Source organism: Gracilinanus agilis, chromosome 2, assembly GCF_016433145.1.
Source record: "Gracilinanus agilis isolate LMUSP501 chromosome 2, AgileGrace, whole genome shotgun sequence".
In the NCBI taxonomy this organism is placed as follows: Eukaryota; Metazoa; Chordata; class Mammalia; order Didelphimorphia; family Didelphidae; genus Gracilinanus; species Gracilinanus agilis.
In genome coordinates this window covers 38407718-38434924 of record NC_058131.1, presented here as the reverse complement: position 1 = coordinate 38434924, position 27207 = coordinate 38407718, and the positions used below count along the sequence as shown (strand labels likewise).

General features: G+C 45.5%; 1 protein-coding gene across 1 annotated transcript in view; it reads left to right on the top strand.

Annotated features, from left to right (window-relative positions):
- Nucleotides 1-27207, top strand: part of PSD4 (pleckstrin and Sec7 domain containing 4) — an 80249-nt gene that overhangs the window by 33856 nt on the left and 19186 nt on the right. Inside the window, exons 5-18 of the mRNA XM_044659344.1 lie at nt 5607-6279; nt 11069-11138; nt 11847-12249; nt 17356-17532; nt 18042-18122; nt 18568-18680; nt 19304-19362; nt 19906-19995; nt 20898-20941; nt 21765-21934; nt 23524-23594; nt 23736-23899; nt 24307-24451; nt 24647-24790. Coding sequence (XP_044515279.1) covers nt 5607-6279; nt 11069-11138; nt 11847-12249; nt 17356-17532; nt 18042-18122; nt 18568-18680; nt 19304-19362; nt 19906-19995; nt 20898-20941; nt 21765-21934; nt 23524-23594; nt 23736-23899; nt 24307-24451; nt 24647-24790 — 2404 coding nt within the window. The remainder of the gene's footprint in view (nt 1-5606; nt 6280-11068; nt 11139-11846; nt 12250-17355; nt 17533-18041; nt 18123-18567; nt 18681-19303; nt 19363-19905; nt 19996-20897; nt 20942-21764; nt 21935-23523; nt 23595-23735; nt 23900-24306; nt 24452-24646; nt 24791-27207) is intronic.

The following is a 27207-nucleotide window of genomic DNA, read 5'->3' as shown; positions in this document are numbered from 1 at the left end:
CTCTCTCTCTCTCTCTCTCTCTCTTTCTCTCTCTCTCTCTCTCTCTCTCTCTCTCTCTCTCTCTCTCTCTCTCTCTCTCAGTCTCTGTCTCTCAATGGCTTCATTTGCATGAATGACTGCCTTTCTTCCTTCCTGGCCGGATGTGGGGCCTCAGAGGAGCTGCCTCTCTCCCCTGGTGCCTCAGAGGTCTCCTGGCCCAGGCTGTCTTCTTTCATCTGTCCCTCCACCCAGGAAGGCTGGCTCCCCGTCCTCCCGGAGTGGGGACTCAGTCTCTCTTTCTTCCTCTCTCTGGGATTCATTTCCTCCAGCTGCCCAGGCAAGAATGGGAAGGGTCAAGGCAGCCTCCTGAGTCACCAGCTCTGGCTGGGCCCGGAGAAATCATGGGGTTCTTTGTCCAGGGGAAGTGGAAGTTTCCAGGATAGAGTGAATGAGCCCTTAGAGGGTCAGGGAAGGATTCTCAAGAGAGCCAGAGGGCCCAGGGAAGTCTTTGATCCAGGGCCAAAAAAGCTCTGTATTGGGAACCCCGTCAGTGAAGAGGAAGGCAGGAATTGAAGAATTGAAGGCAAGAAGATCTGAATTCAAATCTTGCCTGGCTGTGAGACCCTAAGCAAGTCACACAGCTTTTTGTAGGCTTGGCTTCCCCATCTGGAGATTGGGGATAACATCTGTCTCGAATAGGTTGTTGGAAGGCTCAAATATGGAAAGAAAGCACTTTGCACGCCTGAGAGCCCTCTAGAGAGCCGAGGCATCTTCTCCTCTGGGCGCCGAGGGCTGCCCACCTCTGTAGAATGGACCGTGTCTGCCACTGTTGTTCAGCCTGGGAGTCTCCTAGTTCTAGGCTTCCTGGAATGGCCAGGGCAGGGCTGGAGTTAAAAAGTCGGCATTGTGACTGATGTTCCCATGATGCTCGGAGGCTTTCCCAGGTCCTTTACATCTCAGGTGACCCTCCCAACAGCCCTGGGAGATAGTCCTGTAAGGCGTAATTAGCCCCATTTTACTAATAAGAAAACTGAGGCCTAGCCAGATTGAATGAATGGGATCTTTGATCTAGAGCTCTAAGGGATCTCCTAGGACAAATCCAGAACTCTCATTTTATAGATGAGGAAACCGAAGCCCAGTGAAATCAAACAGTAGAAGGATTGGAACTCAAACCATCTAACACTGGACCACACACTGACCTGGTGGCCACCTCAAGCTTGTTCTGAAATATTTCTCACCTGGGTACCTTATCCAGCCACTTCGGTCCAAGCCAAGGCAAGGTGACCTTGGACAAGTCATGCTACCTGTTTGGAACTCAGTTTCCTTAAATAAGAGGGATGAACTAAGAGGATTCCTGAACGGAATGCCTGAGCCTTTGCTTGCCCCTTCGTCTCTACCCTAAATATTTTTCTCTTTCTCACTTATCTCTTCTGTTAGCAAGGTCTTCCAGTTTAATCTTATTCTCTATACCTACCGTGACAGTGTAATAATAGCAATTCCACAGCCGTGTTCTATTTAGCTTTCTCAACAAAAGAGAATTATTATCCCCATTTTACAGATGGAGCAAACTGAGACTCAGGAAAGCTGAATGACTTGCCCAAGGTCACACATCTTGTGAGAGGTGGAAATGGGACCGAAGGCCACATTTTCTGATGCCAAACTCAGGGTTCTTTCTACTTCACTGCCTTCTCTAAAACATATGCACACAGGCAATTGTCACATACTCAGATATATTCCATAGGAAGACATGGGGCAGTGGTAGCAATTTACCCCAATTTACAACATTGACCTTGTTCAGAGGGGGAATAGGGAGCAAAGCAGGCTCTTTCTCACCAGGCAAAAGACACCAGTGAGGTGGCTCAGTGGATTGAGAGCCACACTTAGATACAGGAGGTCCTGGGTTCAAATCTGATCTCAGACACTTTTTAGCTGTGTGACCTTGGGCAAGTCACTTAATGCCAGTTGCCTAGCTCTTCTCTATCATTTCTGCTTTCTATTCTTGGTATTTATGCTAAGGTTGAAGGTAAGGGTTTAAAAAAAGAAAGACAATTGAAGTAGAGCTGCCAACAGGCATCTTCACTGGATGTTCCTGTCTCTCCATCTGTCTGTCTATCTCTGTTTCCTTCTCCATGGAGAACACACTAGGTCCAGCATCGAATGACCTGGGCTCTCAAATCCCACCCGTTAACAATAAACTGCCTGTATGACTCTGGTGAAGTCACTTGACTTCCCTAGGCTCAGTTTCTTCAATTATAAAATGACCAGGTGGTGTGCGATGCCCGGGACCAAGGACCCCTTTTCTTGCTAAATTAGACTTGAGACCAACCCAGCCTGAAGAGGGCTGGCCTTCCTGGCTCCTGACCGCCACCTGGTGACCATCTGCTGGAAATGCCTTTCCATGTCCACCCAGGTAGCCCTTTAAGGGTCTGTTTTTAAATAGGAAGAGGTCCACTGTGCCTCAGTTAGACTGCTGAGGAGGGACAGGACAGCTGTGCCCCGGCCAAAGTCCATCCCCTCAGGGCCTAAATAATGGCCAGAGAAGGGCACGATGTCCCTGGGAAGGAGGAGGAAGAGGAAGAAAAAGAAAGAAAAAGATAGATAGATAGATAGATAGATAGATAGATAGATAGATAGATAGATAGATAGATAGATAGATAGATGGATGGACAGAGGGACAAAGGGACAGACAGATGGGTGGACAGATGGATGAATGGATGGATGGATAGGCAGACAGACGGATGGATAGATAGTTGGATGGATAGACAGATAGGTAGATAGATGGATGGATGGATGGATGGATGGATGGATGGATGGATGGATAGACAGACAGACAGAGAGAGAGAGAGATGGATGGACAGACAGATGGATGGATGGATGGATGGATGGATGGATGGATGGATAGAAAGACAGACAGACAGACAGATAGATAGATAGATAGATAGATAGATAGATAGATAGATAGATAGATAGATAGATTCCTNTAGATAGATAGATAGATAGATAGATAGATAGATAGATAGATAGATAGTTGGGTGAGTAGATAGATTACTTGAAGGCTTACAAAGTCTTTTAAATACATTATCTCACTTTATCTTCGCAATGATCCCATAAGGTAGCTGCCATATTTATCCCCATTTTACAGATGAGAAATCTGAGGCTGAGAAACTAAATGACTTGCCCAAGGTAAGACTAGTAAATGTCCTAGGGAGGATTTGAAAACAGGTCTTTCTTCTTAGCCTTTGTCCGCCCAGCTGCACCTAATGTGTCTAACTCTGGACCCCATACTACTGTGGCTGCCTCCTCCTCATTTTTATCCATTATTATGGAATCTAGTCTCTTCTTCTCCATGGAGCCCTAGGCAAGGCTTGAGCACTGTGGGCTCTTGGTGGCCATACATCCCCTTTTGCATGAGTGAAGTCCTTATTCTCCCTTCACATTCTCACCTCCCCATCTGATTGTAGATTCCTTAAGAATTTGCATCTTCTCTTTGTTTGCCCAATGGTTAGTGTGACCCCTTAGGATTGTAGGTCTGGAGCTAGAAGAAGCCTCCAGGGCCATCGAGTCCAATATTTACAGATGAGGAAACCAAAGCACAGAAAGGTTGAATGACTTGCCAGGCCAGTTGTAGAGAGTAGAAGTACCTGAGGTAGAATTTGAATCCAAGACTTCTTGACTCTAAATCCAACATTTGCTTTATGGGTTATACAGTCAACAAAAATAGTAATAATAATAATGGTGTACTTTTATAGGATGAAATTTAAAATTTATAAAGCATTTTATTTTTTTTAAAACTCTTACCTTCCATCTTAGAATCAATACTGTGTATTGGTTCCAAAGCAGAAGAGTGGTAAGGGCTAGGCAGTGGGGGTTAAGTGACTTGCCCAGGGTCACACAGTTGGGAAGTATCTGAGGCCAGATTTGAACCTAGGACCTCCCATCTCTAGGCCTGGCTCTCAATCCACTGAGCTACCCAGCTGCCCCCTATAAAGCATTTTATATACATTATCTGCGTTATTCTTACAATGACCCAGTGTAGCCCCCTATATTCAAAAAGCCTCTGGTCAAGTATGGTTTTTACCAAGGGACTAAAACATGTAGCTCCACCAGAAATGCCCCAGCCCCATTATACAGATGAGGAAACAAAGGCTAAATGGGGACAAGAGGTCACACAATGAGTCTGAGGCAGAATTTGAGCCCAGAACTTCCTGACTCCAAGCATAGTGCTCTCTCCCCCACACCATGCTGCCATTAGCAAATGTCAGAACGGAGACTTTAAGTGATTAATAAGCATTTGTTATGGACTGGTGGCACAGTGGATAGAGTGCCAGACGTGGAATTGGGAAGACTCATCTTCAGGAGTTCAAATCTAGGCTCAGACACTTGTTAGCTGGGTGATCCTGGGCAAGTCACTTCACCCTGTTGGCCTCAGTTTCCTCATCTGTAAAATGAACTGGAGAAGCAAATGATAAGCCACTCCAATCTCTTTGCCAAGAAAACTCCTAGTCGGGTCCCAGAGAGTCAGACATCACCGAAAAATGACTGAACAACAAGAAGTTCTTGCCTGGAAGACCCAGCTGAGCCAGTTTCTCAGGGAACTTCACCTTTCCCCTATACGCCTCTGATTGTATACCCAATGGGAAGGGAACAAAGCTAAAGAATGACAGGAAGCCCAAGGAAGGGCTGGAGCTCCCCTCAGCCCGGGCAGGGCTTTGGGATGGAGGGGAGGAAGGAGAAGAAGAAGATCCATCCTTCAGTGGATGGAAGGTGGCCCTTGCCTATGTCTCCAAGGTTCTGATTCTATGAAGTCAGTCAGGAAGCATGGATTAAGTGGAGCCACTAAAGATACAGAGGCAAAAGAGGGTCCTTGCCCTTAAGGAGCTCGGAATCTAAGAGGGGAGACAGCATGAAATCTAAAAATTCTGTACACACAAGCTCTATCCACAAGGGAAGACACGCTGGACTCCAGTCTGGAAGGGGCTTTCAAGACCTTCTCATCCAATCGAAGGAGGCCTCCTAACTTCCTCTTCACACGCAAACCCCCCCCCCCAAATGGTTATCTAGCCTTCCTGGAAGCCTACCTTCTGCCTCCTCCCCCAGGAAGCAGGCTAAATATAGCCTTAGGCTAGCCCCCCCTTTTCCTGTTTTTTTTTTCTGAACCCCCACTTTCCTTGGGGGCTATGCTGGGTCTCACCCAGAATTTACTAACTGGTGTTTGTTTTGACTTTACAGGGTAGACGCAAGTGTATCCCTCTGACCTGTCTCACTTCAGCAGACACAATGAGATTGTAGGCAGAGAAGGCAGGAGGACCTCAGCCTGCTGCCAGAGTGTCTGGGAGGATGGACGGCGAAGGGCTCCCCAAATATCCTGAAGCCATGGGTTATCACCTGGCCCACATAGGGGAAAATCTTCAGCCAGCCCCTGGAGACCCCGCAAAGGGAGTCTATGAGCCTTCTGAGGTTCCTGTGGACCAAGCCTGGGTTGTTGATCCTCAATATTTGGCAAACCAAGATGTTCCCAGAATCCTGAGTGCTAACAGGAGCCCCGAGGTGTTACCTCTTCCAGAACACTACCTTAGGCCAAAAAGGGAGGCCTCTCCTGTTTCTCCAAGAGAACATCTTCACTCAAGGAACCTAAGAGATAGTCAGAACAATTCCACCCAGGTCACGTTCTGGGCTGGCATCCTACAAGCCCAGATGTGTGTCCTCGACCTAGAAGAGGAGTTAGAGAAGACAGACGTGTTCCGAGAAGAGCTGAGGCGCTGCATACCTTCCCCCATGGAGCTCCCAAACTTCTCCCCAAGTGGGCAAGCTTCCCAGGACCAGGGCACTGGCCCAAGGTCCTTGCACATGGCAGATGACTCCTCACAAGACAGCAGTGGGCCAGAGGAAGATCAAAGAGAGATTCAACAAGAGGACCCTCTCGGCTCTCCTGTGGAGTGGGGGGAAGAAGAGGAGAGCTTGTTTTTTGACAATCCCCTCTTCCTGGAGAGCCCGACCTCAGTCACTGGTGCTCCTGAAGAATCTTCTTGGAGCCTCCCAGTATCTGATGGAGAGGAGAGGACTGAGCACTGCAGGTTTGAATCAGAGACTCAGTGGACCCAGAGATCACTACTTGAGGGAAGAGGTGGTTCTTGGGACCCAGAGAATGAGCCAGAATCAGTAGCTGATCCTGATAGAGAGACTGACCCCTTGCATCCGGTGCCCACCTACAAGCTGCATTATCAGTCCTGGGTGAAACAGGATTGTGCCAGTGTGCCTGCCTCTGTCTCCAGTCCTCTGACGGTACAGGAGACCTTGTCGGTAAGGAAGAGGCCGGTGTTCTGGAAAGGGTGTTGAGTTTGTCCATGAAGACACAAGTTGAGCTGGTGGGCACGAGGGAGTGGGGCCAAGAGTAACAGCAACGCTGGTCTCTGGGGAGCAGGATCAAGGAAATAGAGACGGAAAGGACCTTAGAATTCATCTAGCCTAACTGAGACCAAGAAACCGAGGCCAAGATAAGGTCATAGAGTTAGTGAGTGCTAAAGGTAGGATTTGAACCCAGGCCCTCTGATTCCTAATCCAGTGCTTTGTAGACCACACTAGCTTGGACATTTCTTACTAGAGTAGTTTCTTTTTTCCAGGGTCCTTCTGTGAAAGCATTCCGATCATCTTATTTTAATGTATCTTGAGACCCTCAGAAAGAGTTGAAAGCTGATGAACAGATAGCAAATCCAGACTCTTAGGCTCTTCTCTCCATCCACAGTGTCCCTGGACATAGTCTCTTCCCTCTTTGAGACATGGAATATGTACTTAGGGTGGGAGTGGGGGAGACTTCCTGCCCCGTGGCAGTCCCTGGGCTCATCTCCTGGTTTCCTAGTTTCACCCATCCATCATAGAGAGGTGCTCAAGCAAAAGAGCAATGAGACACAGGACAAAGAGATGCTAGGGATGCCTTAGAATTCATATCAGACATGTGAACCAAGAGGTAGCTAAGTGGCTCACTGGATTGAGAACCAATCCTGGAAACAGGAGTTCTGGGTTCAAATCTGGCTTCAGATATTTCCTAGCTGTGTGACCTTGGGCAAGTCACTTAACCTAGCCCTTACCCTTCTTCTGTTTTGGAACTGATACCTAGTATCAGTGCTAAGATGGAAGGTAAGATTTTTAAAAAAAAGCCATGTGAACAAAAGAACTTGTGATACAGTTATCCTGGGGCAAAGCCTTATGTTCCATTCCTAAGATTTCCATTGTTTGTAATAATAGTAATACAACTCTCATTTCTATAGGTACTATGTAGGAGCATATCATACTATAACTTGTTTCTATAGGTATTATACAGGTATTTATATAGGGAAAACAAGTGGTGCAATGGATAGAGCACTGAGCTTGGAGTCAGGAAGACTCATCTTCATGAGTTCAAATATGGCCTCACATTCTAGCTGGATGACCCTAGGCAAGTCACTTCTCTCTGTTTGCCTCTGCTTCCTCATCCGCCAAATGAGCTAGAGAAGGAAATGGCAAACTACTCCAGTATCCTTGCCAAGAAAATGTCAAATGAGGTTACAAAGAGTCAGACACAACTGAAAATGATTCAACAACAAAAATATAAATATATATACACCTTTGGGTATATATCTGTGTCTATACTATACAAATAATTCATTTTAACCTCACAAGAATCCTAAGATGAAAGTGTTATTATTCCCACTTTATAAATGAGGCAAACTCATTAGTTTAAATTAAATGACTTGCCCAGAGGCTGAGTATGGATCCAAGGCAGATTTTGAATTCAGATCCTCCTGATTCCCAGTTCAATACTCTATCTACTATGCCTTCTGCTTGCCATGTTTTCTTTTTAAGTAAGTTGTTCTTTGTTGATCAGAATCAGGTTCCCTCATTGCTTCTTCCTCTGAAGGAGGGCAAGTTCACTCTAAGGGGCTCTGTCTGACTCTTCTAAGGCAGTGATGGTGAACCTTTTAGAGACCAAGTGGCCAAACTTGGTCTCATACTGCATGTGAGCCGCCTCCTTACCCCAGACAGGGAGGGAGGAAGTGTTCCCATTGGATTCCTGGGCAGAGGGGCAGGAGATGTGAAAAATGTCCTCAGGTGGGGTGGAGAGGGGGAGAGGAGAAGCCCTCTCCGGCACATGTGCCATAGGTTTGCCAATACAGTTCTCAGGGATAGTTTCCTACCATGCCTGAGAAAGGCTGCCTTGATCATTCCCAACCGCAGTATGTTGTAATTGAAAGAATAGTGTCCCAGAATGAAAGCTGTGCTCCATCCTGCCTCTTTCACCAACCAGTTGTACTAATTCTGAGTAAGGTACCATTCCTGGGGATTGCATTTTCCTCATCTGTAAAATGAGTAGGTTGGACTCAATAAGCACAAAATCATAGCAGAGACCATCTTAAACTTTCCTTTCATCAAGGACTTCTTTATCAACCAATGAAGTTTATTGACCCCCTTCTCAGAATAATGCTTTATTGTCTATGTTCATAACAACAAAAAGCTCGTTTTTCTTAGAGATTAATAAAAAGGAAGACGTAATTTTCTTTACCCATTCAGGTTCATAGACCTCCTGAAATCTATCCACAGATTCCTTGTGGGTCTCTAGACCCCAGTTTAAGCACCCCTGATCTAGTCAAACCCAGACCCAAGAAGGAAAGTCCAATGAGTAGTCATCCAACATCTACTTGAACACTTCAATCGATGAGGCACTCATTATCTTCCAAGACAGTCTTTTCCATTTTAGGATAATTCTTCTTATGAGGGAGTTCCTTTACACTGAGCTAGGTTTTACTTCTAAAATTTTTCTTTGTCTATCTGCTTTCTCTGTCTCTCTGGAAGGTGACAACAAAAGTATGCTCTCCCTCCTTTGGTCTCCAGCTTTGGAATATGGATATTGCTGGCCACTCTTTTTTCCCTATTCATCAATAAGGCAACAGAAATATCAAGAGCAGCTAGATGGGTTAATTTTTTTCTAGCTGGCAAAAGGAATTTAAACATAAATTAGAAAAAGAAATGTTACAAAATAAAATGAACTTCGGAATCGGCGTTCACCCTGCTCAAACAGAGGAAAGAAGTAAAGAGAGACTAAACATCACAGCCTGGGAACTAGTCTTCCAAATGGGGAAGCCAGTATCCACCATCCTTCCCACTGGAGCTGAAAGTGGAGGTAGCTAGAGCTCTGATAATAAATAGCCTCATAGATTGCTATTCCTCTAAACAAAGCTTTACCACAGTGGTTCCCAAACTTTTTTGGCCTACTGCCCCCTTTCCATTACTTAGCCCAATGGAAATTATTTTTTTTAAATTTTAATAGCAATTAATAGGAAAGATAAATGCACCTGTGGCCATCACCGCCCTCCTGGATTGCTGTAGCACCCACCAGGGGGCAGTGGCGCCCACTTTGGGAATCATTTCTCTACCAGATCATGGGGGCCTTTTTTCCTTGTTCACTCTTACTGTCTGTCTTAGCATCAGCTCTAAGATGGAAGAGTGGCTAGTGTTAGACAATCAGGCTTAAGTGACTTGCCAAGGTTCATACAGCTGGGAAGTGTCTGAGATCAGATTTGAACCCAGTTCCACCTGATTCAAAACCTGGAGCTTTATGCACTGTGCTACTTGGCTGCTCCTTTTTAAAGTGCCTTGCTAAAGTCCAGGTGTAGAGTCCAATATCTATAGCACCCCCTTGATCTTCCAGCCTCGTCATCCTGTCCAAAAAGGAAATAAAATCAGTCTGAACTGACTTGTTCCAGCTGAGTCCGTTCTAGCTGGCTCTCAGAGGTCATTATTTCTCTGTTTCTAAATAACACCCAAAAGCTTCTCTTCAATATTTTATTCTAGAATCCAAAGAATCCATTCTCCCTTTCCAACTTAAAAAATGAATATGTTTATCCTTTTTCATTCTCATGACATTTTTTTCTGCTCTCCACATTTTCCAGTTATCACTGTTGTTTATTTTCTCAGCCTCAATTTCCTTATCTGTAGAATGGGGATAATGATAGTACTATTGGATCAAATGGGTACATATATAAAGTGCTTTGCAAAATGTATTCTATAAATCTTGGCTATTATTTTTTTGGCTCACTCCATAATCAAGACTCCAAGTTTAGGGGTGGAGGGCAGTTAGGAGTATTCTTGCCACTATCTGACTTACCTTGGATAAGGCAGTTAAGGGAGTGGTGGAGTGGATATTCAGGAAGAACTCAGTTCAAATCCTGCCTCAGACACTCATTAGCTCTGTGATTCTGATCGAATCATTTTCCAATACCAAATCTGCCAAAAGCCAACCAGCTCTCAATTCTCAGGGTTGTTGTGGTGACACGCAAACAAAATACTCTGCAAACTGTAACACTCTCTATGGGTAGATGCTAGCCATTCTGTTACCCATTAGCCATGCCCCCTCCCCAGCTAAAGGTCATTCTCCTTGGGAAAGAAGAAAGACTTAGAATAAGCATTCAAGGAGACATGTAGGTGGCTCAGTGGTTAGAGAGTAGGGACTAGAGACAGGAGGTCCTGGGTTCAAATGTGGTTGGTCTCAGACTCTTTGTAGATGTGTGACCCTGGACAAGTCACCTCACCCCTACTTCCTAGCCCTTACAGCTCTTCTGCCTTGGAACCAATTCACAGTATTGATTCTAAGACAAAAGCTAAGAGTTCTTTTAAAATACGTATTCAATTCAACAAATTGTTATAGACTTCCTGCTAGGTGCCATCCACTGGCTGACTTGCCTTCTCTGTAGTCAGTGATTGTCCTCCCTGGTGCTAATCTTCAGTGCTCCTTGGTTCCCTCAGCCCCGAATTCCGCCTCTAGCCCAGCACTGGCTGCCCCTACAGTCTCTGAGTGAGAGAAAGAAGTGACCCCCAGTTCCTAGCAGATCTCCTCCACACCCCTAAGCAGTCGCCTCTCCTTGGTATCCAGCTCTTCCTCCTCTGATGGTGGAGACCTGAGTTTCCAGAGAGCCATGTCCTAGTTTTGACGTCATGAACTTGCTGTGTGACTTCCTCTCTGAGCTTCACTTGTCTCCCCTATAAAATGAGGGGGTTGGACTAGATGATCTCATAAATGACCAGGCTCCAAGGAACTGAGCTTGGATTTTCCCCCTAGGTTCAGGACAGCCACACATACCAATGGACCACAGAGCTTCCCTCCGGTGTAGACGAGGAGAGAGAATCAGGTGAGTTCCAGTTCGAAAACTGACTTCAGGGGGCAGCTGGGTGGCTCAGTGGATTGAGAGCCAGACCTAGAGATGGGAGGTCCTGGGTTCAAATCTGGCCTCAGAAACTTCCCAGCTGTGTTACCCTGGGCAAGTCACTTGACCCCCATGGCCTAGCCCTTACCACTCTTCTGCCTTGGAGTCAATACACAGTATTGATGCTAAAATGGAAGGCAAGGGTTAAAATTAAAGGTAAGGATTTTTTTTTAATTTAAAAAAAGAAAACTGACTTCAGGGAAAGGGCTCGGGAACTAGGGGGCCTGGGGAATTGGTAACTTGGGGGCCTGAGATAGAGTGAGGATACCTCCAAACCCTAAAAGTGTCATGGGATTGAGGGGCGGGGGAGAAGGGAAAACCTGGAGGACCTCACTTCCCTACACATGTAGCCAAATGGAGAGAGAGCATCTTCCTCTTCTCTGGATGCCTCATCGCTCCAGATAAAAGCAAGATATGAAAAAGAGGGTCTGAGGAGTTAGTGCTGACTCTACTCAGATATAGAAGGAGGAGGGAGAGAGAGAGAAAGGAAGGGAATGGGAGGGAGAAAGGAAATTAAGTAAGAGGAAGAAATGAGAGAAAGAGCCGGAGGAAAGAGAAGAGGAGAGGAAGGGAGAAGAGGGGAAAGCATCTTCCAGGGAGTAGCGAGTGGCTCACCCAAATCTTCTTCCCTAGGTCAGAGCGATGCTGAGAATGCTTGGCCACCAGCTCCAGAGCCCTGTGTGGCACCTGCTTCATTCGAGGAGCCTGATAGCCCAAGCATGGAGGTTGCTGGCCTCAACCCTCTCTCCAGCTCCTGCTCTAGCCCCAGCCCCAGTCTTAACCCTAGTTGGAACCCCAGCCCTCTGCAGCCCTCGGAGGGGAGTCTTCCCCAGAACAGTGCCTTCCCTGAGTGGAGAATACTAGCTACTTCCTGCCCTTCATCCTTGGAAAAGAAGGGAGCAGATCCCGATTCCCTGAAGAAGACAACTGAGCCTTTGCCCCTGGAGAAGACAGTGGAGCCCCAAGAGGAAGTCAAGCCAGAAGAGGCTGGGGAGGCCCAACAGGATGTCAGCCCAGCACCACCCAGTACCGGAGAGTAAGTCCAGGGAAATCGCCTCTCAGGTTAGGTATGGGATGGAGAGTGACTAACAGGAATAATTATAATGTAGACTGACATTTAACTATGTTTTATCCTGCTTGGACAGGGTAATGGAGATGAAAGGAAGGGGATGGGAGGGGATAGAAGGGGAGGGTGATTCTATAGATCTGGGCTATAAAAATGCCCCTGAAGATCCAGCTGTGGGATCTTCGGAGGGCAGAGACAAAAGGGGAGTTTTTGGAAAGTCTGGACGGTTCCAAGCCGTGACAAACTAAAGCCTGGATCACGGTACAGTTGGGTGTCGGTCGATGACAGCCTTTAAAAAGAAATGGAAAATTAGAGACACAGAAGAATCATTCAGGGTTACTGAGACAGGCTGAGCATCCAGGTACCCATCATAAGGCATGTTTATTCCCATTGTAAGACGTCGATTCAATGCTTTTCCAACCACAACCCTACAAAGCTGGTAGGTAGTGTGTGTGCTGTTGTGCCCGTTTTACCCATAAGGATGAGTGACTTTGCCTGTGTCAGAGCCCGGATTGCTCTAGGGCTGCTGGTTTCAAGTCCAGTTCTCATCAAGGTGCCTGTTACTGCTTGGGACACCAAAGGTCAGAGTTGAAGAGTAAAGTCTTATCAGACATAAAGGAACCAGAGAAGCAAGAACCTGATAAAGGTGCTAAGCCGGGGGTCTGGGGAGAACAAAACCCCTGAATGGGGGCTCAGGTAGTTGCAAAGGTCATCAGTGGCCAGGAAAGGAGGTCTTAGTGACCAGAGGTTGGGGCTAAAGCTAAAGGATGATGGTTGGACAGTGAGTTCTAAAATAATCATCATCATCATCATCATCATGATCAATAATAACGACATAACATTTTAAGATTTACAAGGCATTTTTTTGCATGGTTACCTCAGTTGACCCTCACAACAATCCTGTGAAGTAGGTGCTATTTTTACCCTCATTTTTCATATGGGGAAACTGGGGTCAGGAAAGGTTGGATTGTTGGTTTGTTTTTTAAGTTAGTGTCCAAGGCAGGATTTGAACCTTCTTGACTTCACATCCAACTTGAAGCCTTTTAAGGACCTACTTGAGGCAGTAACCTTCTTCAGGCTAGGTTCCTTATGGATCTACCTGTCCCTAAATTTGTACCCTGAGATCCTATGAATTAAAGTCAGTTGTTTAGGCCACTAAATAGAGACTGAATGGAATAGGGCTGAAGTCTATAACAGGAATAGGATGACAGGAGAACACGATCCCATGAACACAATGTTCATAATAAATCTCAGGATGGATGGAGGAGAAGAAACAAAAGAAGAAAAGAAAGAAAAATAAAGGAAAGAAGAAATGGAAATTAATGACATCAAAAAGAAAATATCTCCTCTCTTCTTTCTGTCTCATTGTCCCTTTGGGTGGTAGATATGGGAAATCCTGTTTGAGAATACCCAAGCCCATTTTGTCAGAAAACCAAACTGAAGGGTCCTAGACTGGTGTGACCCTTCCCCTCTTCCACTTGAGACCTGTGGGCTTTGGCTGTTTCCTCTGTGCTCCGATCCCTGACTTCGCTCCCACTTCTGCAGGTTGATGACCTCTTCCTGTGGTTAGATGACCTCCGGAAATTAGTGGTCTCCCTTACCCCCTCACTATTCCCTACCCCCATCTCCCTTCTACATTCTCAGATCAAGTTTCTTGGTTTTTTTTAATGCCTGGCGATCTTTCTAAACCCTTACTTTCTGTCCTCATATCAACTCCAAGACAGAAGGGCAAGAGCTCAACAGATGACGTTAAGTGACTTACCCAGGGTCACATAGCTAGGAAGTGTCTGAGGCCAGATTTGAGCTCATGAGATGAGCTTTCCTGATTCCAAGCCCAGTACTCCTCCCTCTGCCCTTTAGTTATTACTATTACTCTTATTTTCCATAGTTTGTACATATTTAGTGCTTCTGCTTTGCTCCCTCTATATCATTTCTTATAAAATTCCCCACATTTCTTTGTAATAATAATCATAGTTAACATTTATATAGCACTTTAAGATTTGCAAAGGATTTGGCAGATGTTCTCATCTGACCATATTCTTCATACTTGTCATTTCAAATGATAGAATAATTTTCCATCACGTTTATATTTCCTAGTTTTTCTAGACAGTTTCCAATCCCTGCCCATATGAGTTGTTTCTAGCTTTTTGTTCTTATAAACACTATCACTAAAGGATGCTCATAAAAAGAGAAATACTGTTTTCCTGTGAATAAAATCCTTAAAGAACAGCCCTGGTAGTAGGATCAGTGGACCAAAGGACATGAAAAGTCGTTTTTGTCATATAGTTCCATATTACTTTCTAAACAGATTCCATCGTTTTACAGCCCTATGAGTTCTGCACCAGCATGCCTATTTTCCCACAGCCTCACCATCATAGAATTTTAGCATTTTTAATCCTATGATTTTTGTCATCTGGAACATTTTTCACTGACCCTGCTATGTAAGGTGGCATCTCAGAGTTGCTTTAATTTGCATTTGATTATTAGAGATTGAGTAATTTCCCCCTTAATTATTAACTTAGGTTCTTTTTTTGAAAAAACCTGTTGACCATTTATGTTTTGGAGAATGAGTCTCACTCTTTCAAATTTGTGACTATTCCTTATGAACTTATATGTGTGATTTTTATCAGAAGTGTTTCGATGAAAGACTTTTTTTTCTTCCCTGGTGTATTTTTCTTTTTTCTTGTAAGTACCTAATCCTCTTGAGGGCAGCAAAAATTTCTACTGTAGAGAACAGAAGTTTGATCAGGGCATAAGCCCAGTAGGTCCATCATTCCAAATAGATGGTGCTGTTAAGACTTATGAAATTCCTTATTTATGATTCATGCTTTTTTCTCCATGAAGTGTGTGTTCTCCTTTTTTTTAACTCACCTTCCATCTTAGAATCAATACTATGTATTGGTTCCAAGGCAGAAAAGTGGAAAGAGGTAGGCAAAGGGGGTTAAAGGACTTGCCCAGGGTCACACAGCTAGAAAGTATCTGAGGTCAGATTTGAACCCAGGATTTCCTGACTCTGGGCCTGGCTTCCAGTCTACTGACCCATCCAACTGCCTCCTGAATTCTCTCCTACTTCTCTTCTTTGGCTCTCTGAGACCAGGCTGAGCTGTTTTACCCCGACTCCCTCGATATCTCTTTCCTGGGTTTGTATTCCTACTCCTGGTTGAATTTGGCCCTAGTTCTCTCTCTAGGAGCCCGGCTTCCTCCAAACCATTTCCTCTAATTATCCTTTGCCTCCTGCTTGGATCCTGAATTCCTTTTTGATCATCTGCTCCTCAGGACCCAGGGCCATTTTGTTCCTCCTAGTGGAGCCAGAGAAGCATCTTCTGCTTATGCAGAAACAATTAGCTCATAACCATTAGCTGTAGTTATTTCATAGATGCAAATAAAACATGTCTAATTATACTAAGGAGTCTCATGGAAAGGGAGACAGTTCTCTGTGGGCCGTCTATATCATTCCTCCTCTTGGGGCTGTGCCAGACTCTTGGCTGTCATGCCTGTCCATATGCTTTCATGCTACTCACCCCAAACTTGGAGGCTTTGAGGGAATCATGAGGAGCTAGAACTAGGGGGAGAAGAAGAGATGAGGAGGAGAACAAAGCTAGAAAGATGGGAGCTGCCTAGACCTAGAGTTCTGGTCTTGTTTGACGGTTTGTTTTTTCTTTCCAGAATGTCTTTGAGCCCAGGCAGATGGAAAGTTATAGGCACTGAGTATCCGCTAAAGCTTGGAGGATTAGGCTAGATTTTACTTTTGTTCAGATTCAAGCCAGGTTTTTCCTAGTCAGTTTATACGTGACTCAGGATCAAGTCATTTAACTCCTCAGTTTTCTCATCTATAAAATGGGTGACTCCAGTGGATAGAGAGCACTGAGCCTGGAGTCAGGAAGATGAATTCGAATCTGGCCTCAGAGACTCACTAGTGGTACGATCCTTAGCAAGTCACTTAACCTCTATTTGTCTTAATCTACTAGAGAAGGAAATTGCAAACCACCCCAGGATTTTTTGCCGACCAAACCCCATTGGGGTCATAAAGAATCAGACACAACTAAGCAACAACAGCAACAACAACAACAACAACAAAATGGGGATTAACGACAGCCAGCACCTACTTTTTAGTGTTTCAGTGAGGGGAAAATGAGGTGATATATGTAAAACATTTTGTAAACCTGAAATCATTATTAAAATGTTGGTTATTATTATTATTATTATTATTATTATTATTGTTATTGTTATTGTTAAAAAGAGCTGTGCCCTTTCACGAACTAAGAAGGGTTATAGACTTAGAGCTAAAAGGAACCTGGGGGCCCATCCAGTTCAACCCCTCATTGTACAGTTGAGGAAACTAGGGAATTGGACCAGAAATGGTTTAAATCTGACCTCTGACACTTTCTAGTTGTATGACCCTGGGCAAGTCACCTAACCCCTCATTGCCTAGTCCTTACTACTCATCCGCCTTGGAACCAATATGCAGTATTGCTTCTAAGATGGAAGGTAAAAATTTTAAAAAAGAAAAAGAAAAAAGAAACTAAGCTACTGATAAGTTAATAATTACAATGGCCAAGATCTATATAATACTTGTTATGTCTGTTATAACTGTAATCTCACTTGATCCTTATAGCAACCCTAGCAGATCAGGCTATTATTATCCCCATTTTACAGTTGAGGAAACTGAAGCAAACAGGGGATAAATGACTTGCCCAGAGTCACACAACTAGTTAAGTGTCTGAGAGTCGATTTGAACTAGATCTTCCTGACTCCAAGTCTATCCCTCCTTCTACTTTGCCATCTAGGTGCTTTGGAGGCTTGATCTAAATCTGGTGCCTGGATAGGGACAGACTGTTTGAAATTGTCCTCCATTTTGCGGTTGGTCTTGGGTTAAGCTCATTTTCATAGAGTCCCCTAATAAGTAAGGGGTCTCAGATTTGTCCACTGGCCATAGACGGATGCTAGGCCTTGGATCTTCATTAGCAGCATGAATATCGTGCCATCAGAACCAAGTTAGGCCTGTGATTCTTCAATGGTTTACTCTAGGTCTCCCCAGCTTTGTCCTTAAGGTCCTCTCCTTTCGTCTTTTTTCAGACATCTCCAAAGCACTGACCCCCAAAAGGAGCTCCAGGGAGAAGAGAAGAGGCCAGACGTTAAAGACAAGGTTGCCAATGGGATCAGCCCAGACCAAATGGCTTGGAAACTGGCTTCAAGCCTCTACCATTTGGATGGCTTCCGGAAATCCGAGGTGGCTGCATACCTTCAGAAGAAGTAAGCAGGGGCCCCAGCTGATTGGTCAACAAAATAAGTCAACCCTTTTCATGGAAGGTGTGACTAGCTATTGATAATGCACCCATGGCATTGCTTTCCTACACAGCCCACTGTTTTTTTCCTGTCTCTTCCCTCATCCCTGATTCTCCTCCCTAACTCACCTATGATATGTTCCATGTTGGCTGCCTCTGTTTCCATTTCCCTTCTCCCTTGTCACTGAACTGATCTCGTTTGTCTTAACACTCCTTCTGGGTCTGGGATGAGGTTCCCAAGGTGGAAGTGGCCTTCTCTACCTGTTTTCCTATTACCCCTGTTGGGGTACCTTGCCCAGACTGTGCCCCCCCTCACTGGCCAGGTAATGCATTGATTCCTGGCTCTGGTAGGACCTTCTCTCTGTTTATCCTGCTGGGATTTCCAGGCTACTTCCTAACCTTCCTTCTCCTACTCTGCCTGGATCTTGGCTCCAGGATTCAGGCTCCTCACCCTTCCCATCACCTTCTTGTTTGTAGCAATGACTTCAGCAGGGATGTGGCTGAGAAGTACCTGTCCTTCTTCCAGTTTAAAGATAAGAGCTTGGACCAAGCCCTTCGGTGAGTTGCTTATAGGGGATCAACAGAGGCAAGAAGGGAGCACAAGTAACCGTAATACCAACTGGCATGTATTAAATTCTGGGTTCAAATTCCACTTCTAATGTATAATTCCACTGTGACTAGACTCTTTGAGCCTCAGTTTCTCTACCTGACCTCGCAGGTCCCTTTCATGTCTTGATCTATATTCTCTAGAATAAAATACTACTTTATGCAAGTCACTTCCTGTGGCATCAGTTTCCTCAATGATTAAATGAGGGAGCTGAATCAGATGACCTCCTGGGTCCTTTATAGGTCTAGATCCATAATTCTATCAAAGATTTCAGCAGACAAATGAAGTGAGGCTGAGAGGTGAAATCCATTGTGGATGTGGGAGACTGCATGTTTCTCCAGTGATTTTTCCCATCCTGCCCCTGAATTTTGCCATGTCCTCTTGACCCCATTGCAGGGGCTTCCTCCAGGCTCTGGTGTTGAGTGGGGAGACTCAGGAGCGAGAGAGAATCCTGTATCAATTCTCCAAGCGTTTCCACCATTGCAACCCTGGGGCCTTCTCATCAGCAGGTATGAAAAGTAGGATCATGGAGGGAAACAGCACAGACCAGAGGGGACAAAAGGAAGCAAAAGAAAGCAGTCACTGCTGACTTGGGAATGAACTGGAGGAGAGGGGGCAGCTTGCCTCAAGTCCATCTAAGTGCTGTGATTTCATTGGACTGGGCATCACAGCCACTCTGACTTCCAGAAATTAGTAGATGGTTTCAGGAATGGAAATGAGTCACTTAGTCACTCTATTGACTCTAGGGATGAGGCTCACTAGGCTGATCCTTTGATGAAAAGATGGGTGGGTGTTTGCAAGACCCATACTCGAAGGTTTAAGAAAGAAGTATGGTCCGATGAGGAATAGATAATGGATTTGGTGTCAGAGGACCTGAGTTCAAGTCCCCATTATCTCTTATGTGACTTTGGCCTCATTTTCACTGGACTTGCTATCTTCTAAGGGCTCTTTCAGCTCTAAATCTACCCTCCTATGGCTTCTACACCATGGTGAAGCACCTGAGGAAGGCTTTAATGGAGAGAAGAGGAAGGAAAAGGAGAAAGGTGGTTCTACTGAATCACTGAATCTGGTTCTGCTGAATTGGTCAGTATTATTAGTAGACCCTATTCATCCTGGTCTCTCTGTGTCACAGATGCTGTCCACACCCTGACTTGTGCACTCATGCTCCTTAACACAGATTTGCATGGACAGGTGAGTAGGAATCAAGGGAGAAAGAGGGAAGGGGGTAAAGATCAGAGAAGAAATTGCAGTAGCTCAACCTCTTCATTTTTCCTGGAGCGTGAGGCCATTGTGGTTGACTCCTGGCATACTGAACTAAACCTATAGGGACGCTAGGGCTAGAAATGGGGTAAGTCCTCTCCACCCCAGCACATGGGGCCACAGTCACGAAGTCAACAAGTTCTAGAGATAAAGGTTGGCCATTGGCAGGAGTGATAGATCAAAGGTTGGCCTCATGAATGGGTGACATTCACATGGTATAGAATGGGCTGGGGAGGGAACTCGGAGGTGCTGTAGAACCTTAGGCAAGGAGATGGGGTAAGGGGAAGAGAGCTTAGGAGATCCGAATCAGCAGGGCAAGCATGGAAATGACTGCTGACAAGATCTGAAGCAGAGAAATCAAAGAAGTTCCCAGCATCTGGGCAGGGAAAGTTATGAGGAAATGGGAAAAGGGGAGGCGATGCTGTTGGTTAGTAATCTAAGTCTGCTTTTCTTCATGGACGCATGTGGTCACAGAATATTGGCAAGAGCATGACCTGTCAGGAATTTATAACCAACCTGAATGGCTTGAAGGATGGTGGGAACTTCCCCAAGGAGCAGCTGAAGGTATTCAGACCAACAAGACAGGTCTGGGGGGGTCTCCTCTTGGAGGTCAGGAACCTGGGTCCTTGATGTGCATATCCTAGAACTGATACCCATTATCCCAAGTGATGAGACTTTGGGGGTCATCTAATGGAACCCTTCATTCTGTAGATAGAAGTGAAACCAGAGATTGTTAATGAACTCACCCAAGGTTACATGGATGACAGAGATGTGATTTGGACCTTGGTTCTTTGACTAAATCCAGTGATCTTTCCATTTCAACCAAACTGAGGCCCAAAGAAAGGAAGTAATCTGCTTCTGAGAGGCAGAGCCGGAACCAGAACCCCATTATTTTAAAGTCTATTACCTCCCTTCTCCATTAGGTGTTCAGTGCATACTTGCCATTGGCTCATCCCGTCTGAGGGATCTCGCATCATATAAGAAAGACATGATGCATTTAAGGGTCCCGGTTCATTTCCTCCTTGGCTGGGATTGGGGACTCTTAAGGTGAAAATGAAAGATGCCCAAAGTGGGTTGGTCCACTCTCCTTTTAGGAAAAAGATATTGAACAGTGCTCCCCTTCTGGTCCAGTCAGAGAAGGACTGGTGGTGGGGCATGGGATGGCAGGTGGTGTTTTACAGGAGGAAGGAGTTGCTTGATAGTTGAGCTGGGCTTCAAAGAAAAATTAGCTTCTGATGGTTACTACTTGTTTGACCTTGGATAAATCACTTAACCTCCCTAGGCCTCAATTCCTAGACTTAAAAAAAAAATTCTTACTTTCTATCTTAGTAACACTCTAAGACAAAAGGGCAAAGGCTAAGCAAACAGGATTAAGTGACTTTCCCAGGGTCACACAGCCAGGAAGTGTCTAGTTTCCTCAACTTTTGAGGATGACCACGGTCTGTTTCTTTCTCTTCTGCTTCTAGGCACTCTACTGGTCCATCCGCAGTGAGAAGCTAGAATGGGCAATGTAAGTAATAAGCCTTCTCCCCCTCCCTCCCTCATCTCTCAACTCCCACCTTCCTCCCTAGTAGCCCCAATCCCTGCCCATGTTGATAGGACTTCTCCAGGATAGACTGTGGGACCAGTTGGTTCCCCTGGGACCCAAGAATCATCTGGCACTTCAGCAGCCCCAGGGCATGGCTCATGTGATCATTCTCAAGGAGAGGAAGAGACAGAAGCAAAGACCCGGTCCATGCTACCAGGAGGAAATTTGAAACAAGGAGTGGAGAAGCAGGGGAGCCCAGGTCCATTCTGCCCTCTATACAGAGAACATATAGGATAGCTCAAAAAGGGGAAACAGAGAATCCCATAATTCATGGAGCATCTCTGCCTCTTAGAGCATGGGTACCTGAGAGACAGACGAGGGTAGTGTTAGGAGAACAAAAAGTTTGTCCTAGACTTATAGGGCAAAAGGGGTGGACAAATTCACATCCATCCCAGGGCTCAGGGAGGCTGCCTTGCTGCTGTCCCCTCTAGGTCTCCATCCCTAATAATATAATAATTATTACCAAAAGTTATAGTGTACTCTAAATATGTTATATCACTTGGTCCTCACAAAAACCCTGTGAGGCGGGTGCTATTATTATCCTCATTTTATAGATGAGCGAACGGATGTAGACAGAGTTTATGACTTGCCCAAGGTCATACAGCTAGTATCCAAGGCAGGATTCAAACTCAGGTCTTTGTGACTTCTATCCCCTTTGCCCTCAGAGCTGTTTCCTCTGCTGTGGCTGTACTCCTAAAGGATTCCTTCCATCACTCCTTATCCCCTCTGGCTCCTCATCACACAGGGATGAAGAGGAGGAAGGAGCCATGAAGCCCATGAAGCCCAGGCCATCCATTTCGGGCAGCCAGAAGAGACGTAATACTTTTGTTCAGTTGGTCCACGACCCTACTGTACCCACTTACAAGCAAGGGCTCCTCGCTCGAAAGATGCACGCTGATGTTGATGGGAAAAAGAGTGAGTGTTCAGGATGTATATTGTGTCTCATTTGGGGTCTTCCTGGCAAAGACATTGGTACTTTGTCATTTCCTTCTCCATTCATTTACCAGATGAAGAAGTTGAGGCAAATAGGGCTAAATGACTTGCTCAGGGTCACACAGCTATTAAGTGTCGGTGGCCAGATTTCAACTCCGGTCCCCCTGACTCCAGGTCCGGTGCTCTATCCACTGCACCACCTAGTTGTATGTAAAAAGCCCTCATCATCATCACTCACATTCATATGATGCTGTAAGTTTCACACAGTGCTTTTACATGTATTATCTCATTTGACCATCACATCAGTCATGTGAGGTAGGTGCTATTATCCCCATTTTATAGATGAGGAGCTGGAGGCTGAAAAAAGGAACTTGCCTGGGATTCCAGAACTAGGAAATATCTAAGACAGGATTCAAACTCTGCTCTTCCTGATCCAGGTCCAGCGCTCTATCAGCTGTGCCACCCAGAGGAAGAAATCTCTTTGGGTTGGGGGAATCAGGACAAGCTACACAGAGAAGGAGGCATTTGAACTGAGCTATTTTTATTTTGTCCTTTCCCCAGAGTATGAGGTGGAATTTCCATGAGTGCTGGATCACACTGCTTCCCATGGAAAAACTGGGCCAGGGCAGACTATTCTTCAGTGGCCAAGGCCTTTGGGAGTGTCAGGAGGAGGGTAGAGAGGGAGGATCACTGAGAGGAAGGGAAGAAAATAAGCATTTAGCACTTACTTTATGCCAGGCAGTGGGCTAGGTGCTTTACAAATATCTAATTTGATCTTCACAACAAGTAGGTACTGTGCTTATCTTCATTTTACAGTTGAGGAAACTGAGATAGACAGGAGTTATGTGACCTGACCAAGGTCACTCAGCAAGGAAATATCTGAGGTCAGATTTTAACTCAGGTCTTCCTGACTCCATACCATTGCCCATTTAGTATGTCTACTCTGATAATTGGGGCAAACTCAGCAACTCTGCGTATAGATGGAAAATACTGGCCTGGGAACCCTGCCCCAGTTTAATGTTCATCCCAAGGCTGCCTGAGGCTTCAGAGAATTACCCCTATCCTAGAATAAACGTGGGAGAAGCTTAGCTCTTCAGCGTACAGGGTTGAAGAATCTGAAATGTCTCAATCTTGGGGCACCCCCTTCCCCCAAAAAACTTCTTCCCTTTTTATTTATTGGACAAGGAGTGGATTGGGGAAGGGGCATGGGAGAAGGGGCTCTAAAGGTCCTAGGGTTGAAGGAGGCATTTCTACATGAATTATGATTTGCTCCTTCTTCCCACTCTTTAGAGTGGATTGAATAAAATGAGAAATTAAAAAAAAAACCTCCCCAAGGAAAAAAGAACCTCCCCAAGAAAAATGTGCTTCAAATGCCTTCTCTCCTAAAGCAGTCATATCTAGGAAAGGAAAGTACTGCTTATCCCAGGGTCATCCTGGTAGGGACAAAAATAGTTCCCACCCTCCCTGATTAGAAGACTGTACCAAGAGGAAGTTCTCTCCCTGGGGCAAAGCTTCAGTGACCTACCTGAACTTAGTTATATATGTACGCGTCACTTTTTTTCTCTGGATAGCTCCGTGGGGGAAGCGTGGCTGGAAGATGTTCCACACCCTGCTTCGAGGGATGGTACTCTACTTCCTGAAGGTAAGGATACCCTCTCCATGGTGAGCAGCCTCCAATCCCATTGGAAAGAAGATGGCAGCCCAGTGCCTGATTGTGGTTCACATTCCCTCCAAAGACCTGGTAAGTTTCTTCTCATCTTTAAGTCTCATACCTTTGGGAAAGGGAGAAGAGTCTTGTCCAGAAAACTGGTACCCAGATGGGCCCATGCCAGAGGAAGCTGTGGGGGTACATCATGCACTGGCAATCCCTGCTGTCCATTACACCAAGAAACCTCATGTCTTTCAACTGCGCACGGCTGATTGGCGTCTCTACCTCTTCCATGCCCCGTGAGTTCTTACAGGAGGGTAGGATGAAGGTGCACGGGTTCCCCTTCATAATAGTTCTGGGGCTCTTCTCATTGGCCCCTCCTGCCCTATATAGCTTCTTTCTGATTCTCTCCTGGGTCTTCAGCCCTGATTGAGCCTATGCTGTTGGCTGGGAATTGGGCTCAATTCACTATTGGTTTCTACCATGAAATTCTCAGGATTTGTATTCTGCCTGGGGAAGGAGGGGTGAGGAATCTGGATAATCTTCCACTAAAAATAGAGATGAAATGAGCATGTGTGGCTTGGAAGAGGAAGGAGGAAAGAAATGGTGTAAGGGGAGGAAACAGAGCAAATATATAAAGGATGGACTGTTTTCACTCCCTGGCTTCCACCCGCTCACCCAATGGCTTTTCCATTGTTAACTCTAGAACTGCCAAGGAGATGAGTTCTTGGATCGCTCGGATTAACTTGGCTGCAGCCACCCACTCTGCGCCACCCTTTCCTGCTGCCGTGGGCTCTCAGAGGAAATTTGTCCGACCCATCCTACCCACTGGCCCAGCCCGGAGCTCCCTGGTATACTGACCCCTTGGCAGATAGGAAAGGACAGAGGGAAGAATTAGGGCAGAACCCAAGAGAAGACTGTAGAGGGCAGGGGCTCCCATGAGGGTGGGAGTGGAGAGGAGGGATCTGGATATCTCCTCTAGAGTTGTTCTTTGGGTGGTCCCAAAGCCTGACAATATCCTCAGTCTGGACCCCTTTAAAACACAGGAGGAACAACATCGATCCCATGAGAGCTGTTTGGATGCTGCCTCTGATGACTTAATCGATCTCCAGAGAAACCTGCCTGAGCGGAGAGGCCGAAGCCGAGACTTGGAGGAATACAGGCTCCGGAAAGAGTACCTGGAGTATGAGGTGGGGTCTTCTCCATCACCATTTTGCTTCTCCCTTTCCTTCCCTGCTCCCTCTTCCCATCACCTCCATATAATCAGTCTTCCTCCTCCCCTTCCCCACTTCCATTAGCTTCCTTCCTACGGTATCTTCCCCTTCACAATTTCAAACTCCCCTCCCCTTGGGCCCTGGCATCAGCAAGGTGCTATCATTGGAGAAAGCTGGAAATGATGTGAGCTCATAAGCTCAAGTTTCTGCAGGGTCCTTTCCCTGGGTTCCTTTCTCTTTTTGAATCTAAGGATCACCCCTCTGGTCAAAGTCTCCAGAGACTCATATAGGGGCATAGAATGCTATGAGGTTCTTTTTTTAACCTCAAATATCTTTCTTTATTTTGTTTCCCTCCATAAAATTAGAAAACCCTTCTTGTTGGCCATAAATTGTTCTCCAGATTTTTATAGCTCTGAATAAACCTAATCTGGTTTTTTATGGGCTGCCCAAGTTTAGGTAATATATGGATAGATATTTCTCAACTAGCATGGTGAGAAGTCAAGAAAGACCACAAATTTTGTGTACAAATTAAGATTAATCTCTAAATCTTCACCTTAATTCTTTTTTTAATCATTTCCTTCTGTCTTGGAATCAAAACTAGGTATTGGTTCCAAAGTAGAAGAGCAGTGAGGGCTAGACAATTGGGGTTAAGTGACTTGCCCAGGTCAGAAGTATCTCAGGCCAGTACTTCCTGGCTCTCTATTCACTGAGCCACCAGCTGCCCTTTCACCTTATTTCTTGGAGCAATGTTTATAGCACCATCACTAACATTTCTTATACCTGAGGCAAATGGTCTGGGGAAGTCACATGAAATAAATGAGCCCTCAATCAACTTTTTAAGATGAGTTCAGCTGTAAGGTAGAGATGGGGAGGCACTGGGACACTATCCCCTAAAGGAGAGACAGACCCCAGCCCACCCTGGGCTGAAAAGGAGCTTGCTTGGGTGATATCTATGGGCCAAGGAAGCATCCATCTGGTAGCCTCCTAATTTGGGTTATTAGTCTCAGGAATTAGGGAGTCATTCTTCTGCTTAGCTAAAGGAGAACAATTACTGTCAGTGTCCTCTAAAATTCAGCACACTAAGGCAAAGACCCAGTTCTTCCACCCTGGTTACATCTGTTTTCTTTTGCTCCTGTGGCTTTAAAATTTCTCCAATCCTTATTTCTCTGATCCTTGGTTTGGGTACAAATGATAGCCAGCCCCAACAAGACAGAAGGATTCATCAGCCTATGATCATCCTGGCTAAGCCCAGAGAGTCTCAACAGCAGGTTGGCCTCATGGTGGGACTTGTCTTGATTTTTATTTTTCCTAGCAACTCTTCAAGACCTAAGTCTTCAAATACTAAGTCCTAAAGGGGCTGCAATCTTCACTGACTGGAGTGCCCACTCGGACCAAGTCCTACCTTGAAACACTGTAAAGCCATGAGCAGTGGCAGGCAGGATATTTTCTGTGCTCTGGGCAATGCCAGAGAAGGGCTCAGGTGACTGAAGGATGAAGGACTTGATGGAAAAGTTGTGCCAGATATCTTACTATAGAATTTGAGTATGGTCCTGCCAGCAAGGGCTAGTACTGGTAGTATGGAAGGGATTTCTTTCTTTTTTTTAACTCTTACCTTCCACCTTAGAATCAATACTGTGTATTGGTTCCAAGGCAGAAGGGTGGTAAAGGCTAGGCAATGGGGGTAAGTGACTTGCCCAGGATCACACAGCTAGGAAGTGTCTAAGGTCAGATTTGAACCCAGGACCTCCCGTCTCTAGGCCTGGCTCTCAACCCACTGAGCTACTCAGCTGGCCCAAGGATTTTTACTAGTAATCCAACCCATTCCTGCTCCTCTACTTTGGAGGCTGAGCTCAGGACAACTTGTCCTATTCCTATGGCCCTTCTACATAAACATCCATAAGTGTATGATCTTTCTATCCATTCATCTGTATGTCTGTCTGTCTATCTATCTATCTATCTATCTATCTATCTATCTATCTATCTATCTATGTAGCTAGTTGCCTGTCCTTCCATCCTTCTATCTATCTAGCCATGTAGCCAGCCATCCATCCATCCATCCATCCATCCATCCATCCATCCATCCATTCATCCATTCATCTCTCTATCCATCCATCATCTATCTATCCACCTATCTATTTATCTATCTAGCTCTCCATCCATCCATTCATTTCTCTATCCATCCATCCATCTATCTATCCACCTATCTATCTGTCTGTCTATTGTCTATCCACCATTCATCCATCCATGTTGCTCTCATATCTCTCTCTCTCTCTCTCTCTCTCTCTCTCTCTCTCTCTCTCTCTCTCTCTCTCTCTGTCTCTCTCTCTCTCTCTCTCTCTCTCTCTCTCTCTCTCTGTCTCTCTGTCTCTCTCTCTCTCTCTCTCTGTCTCTCT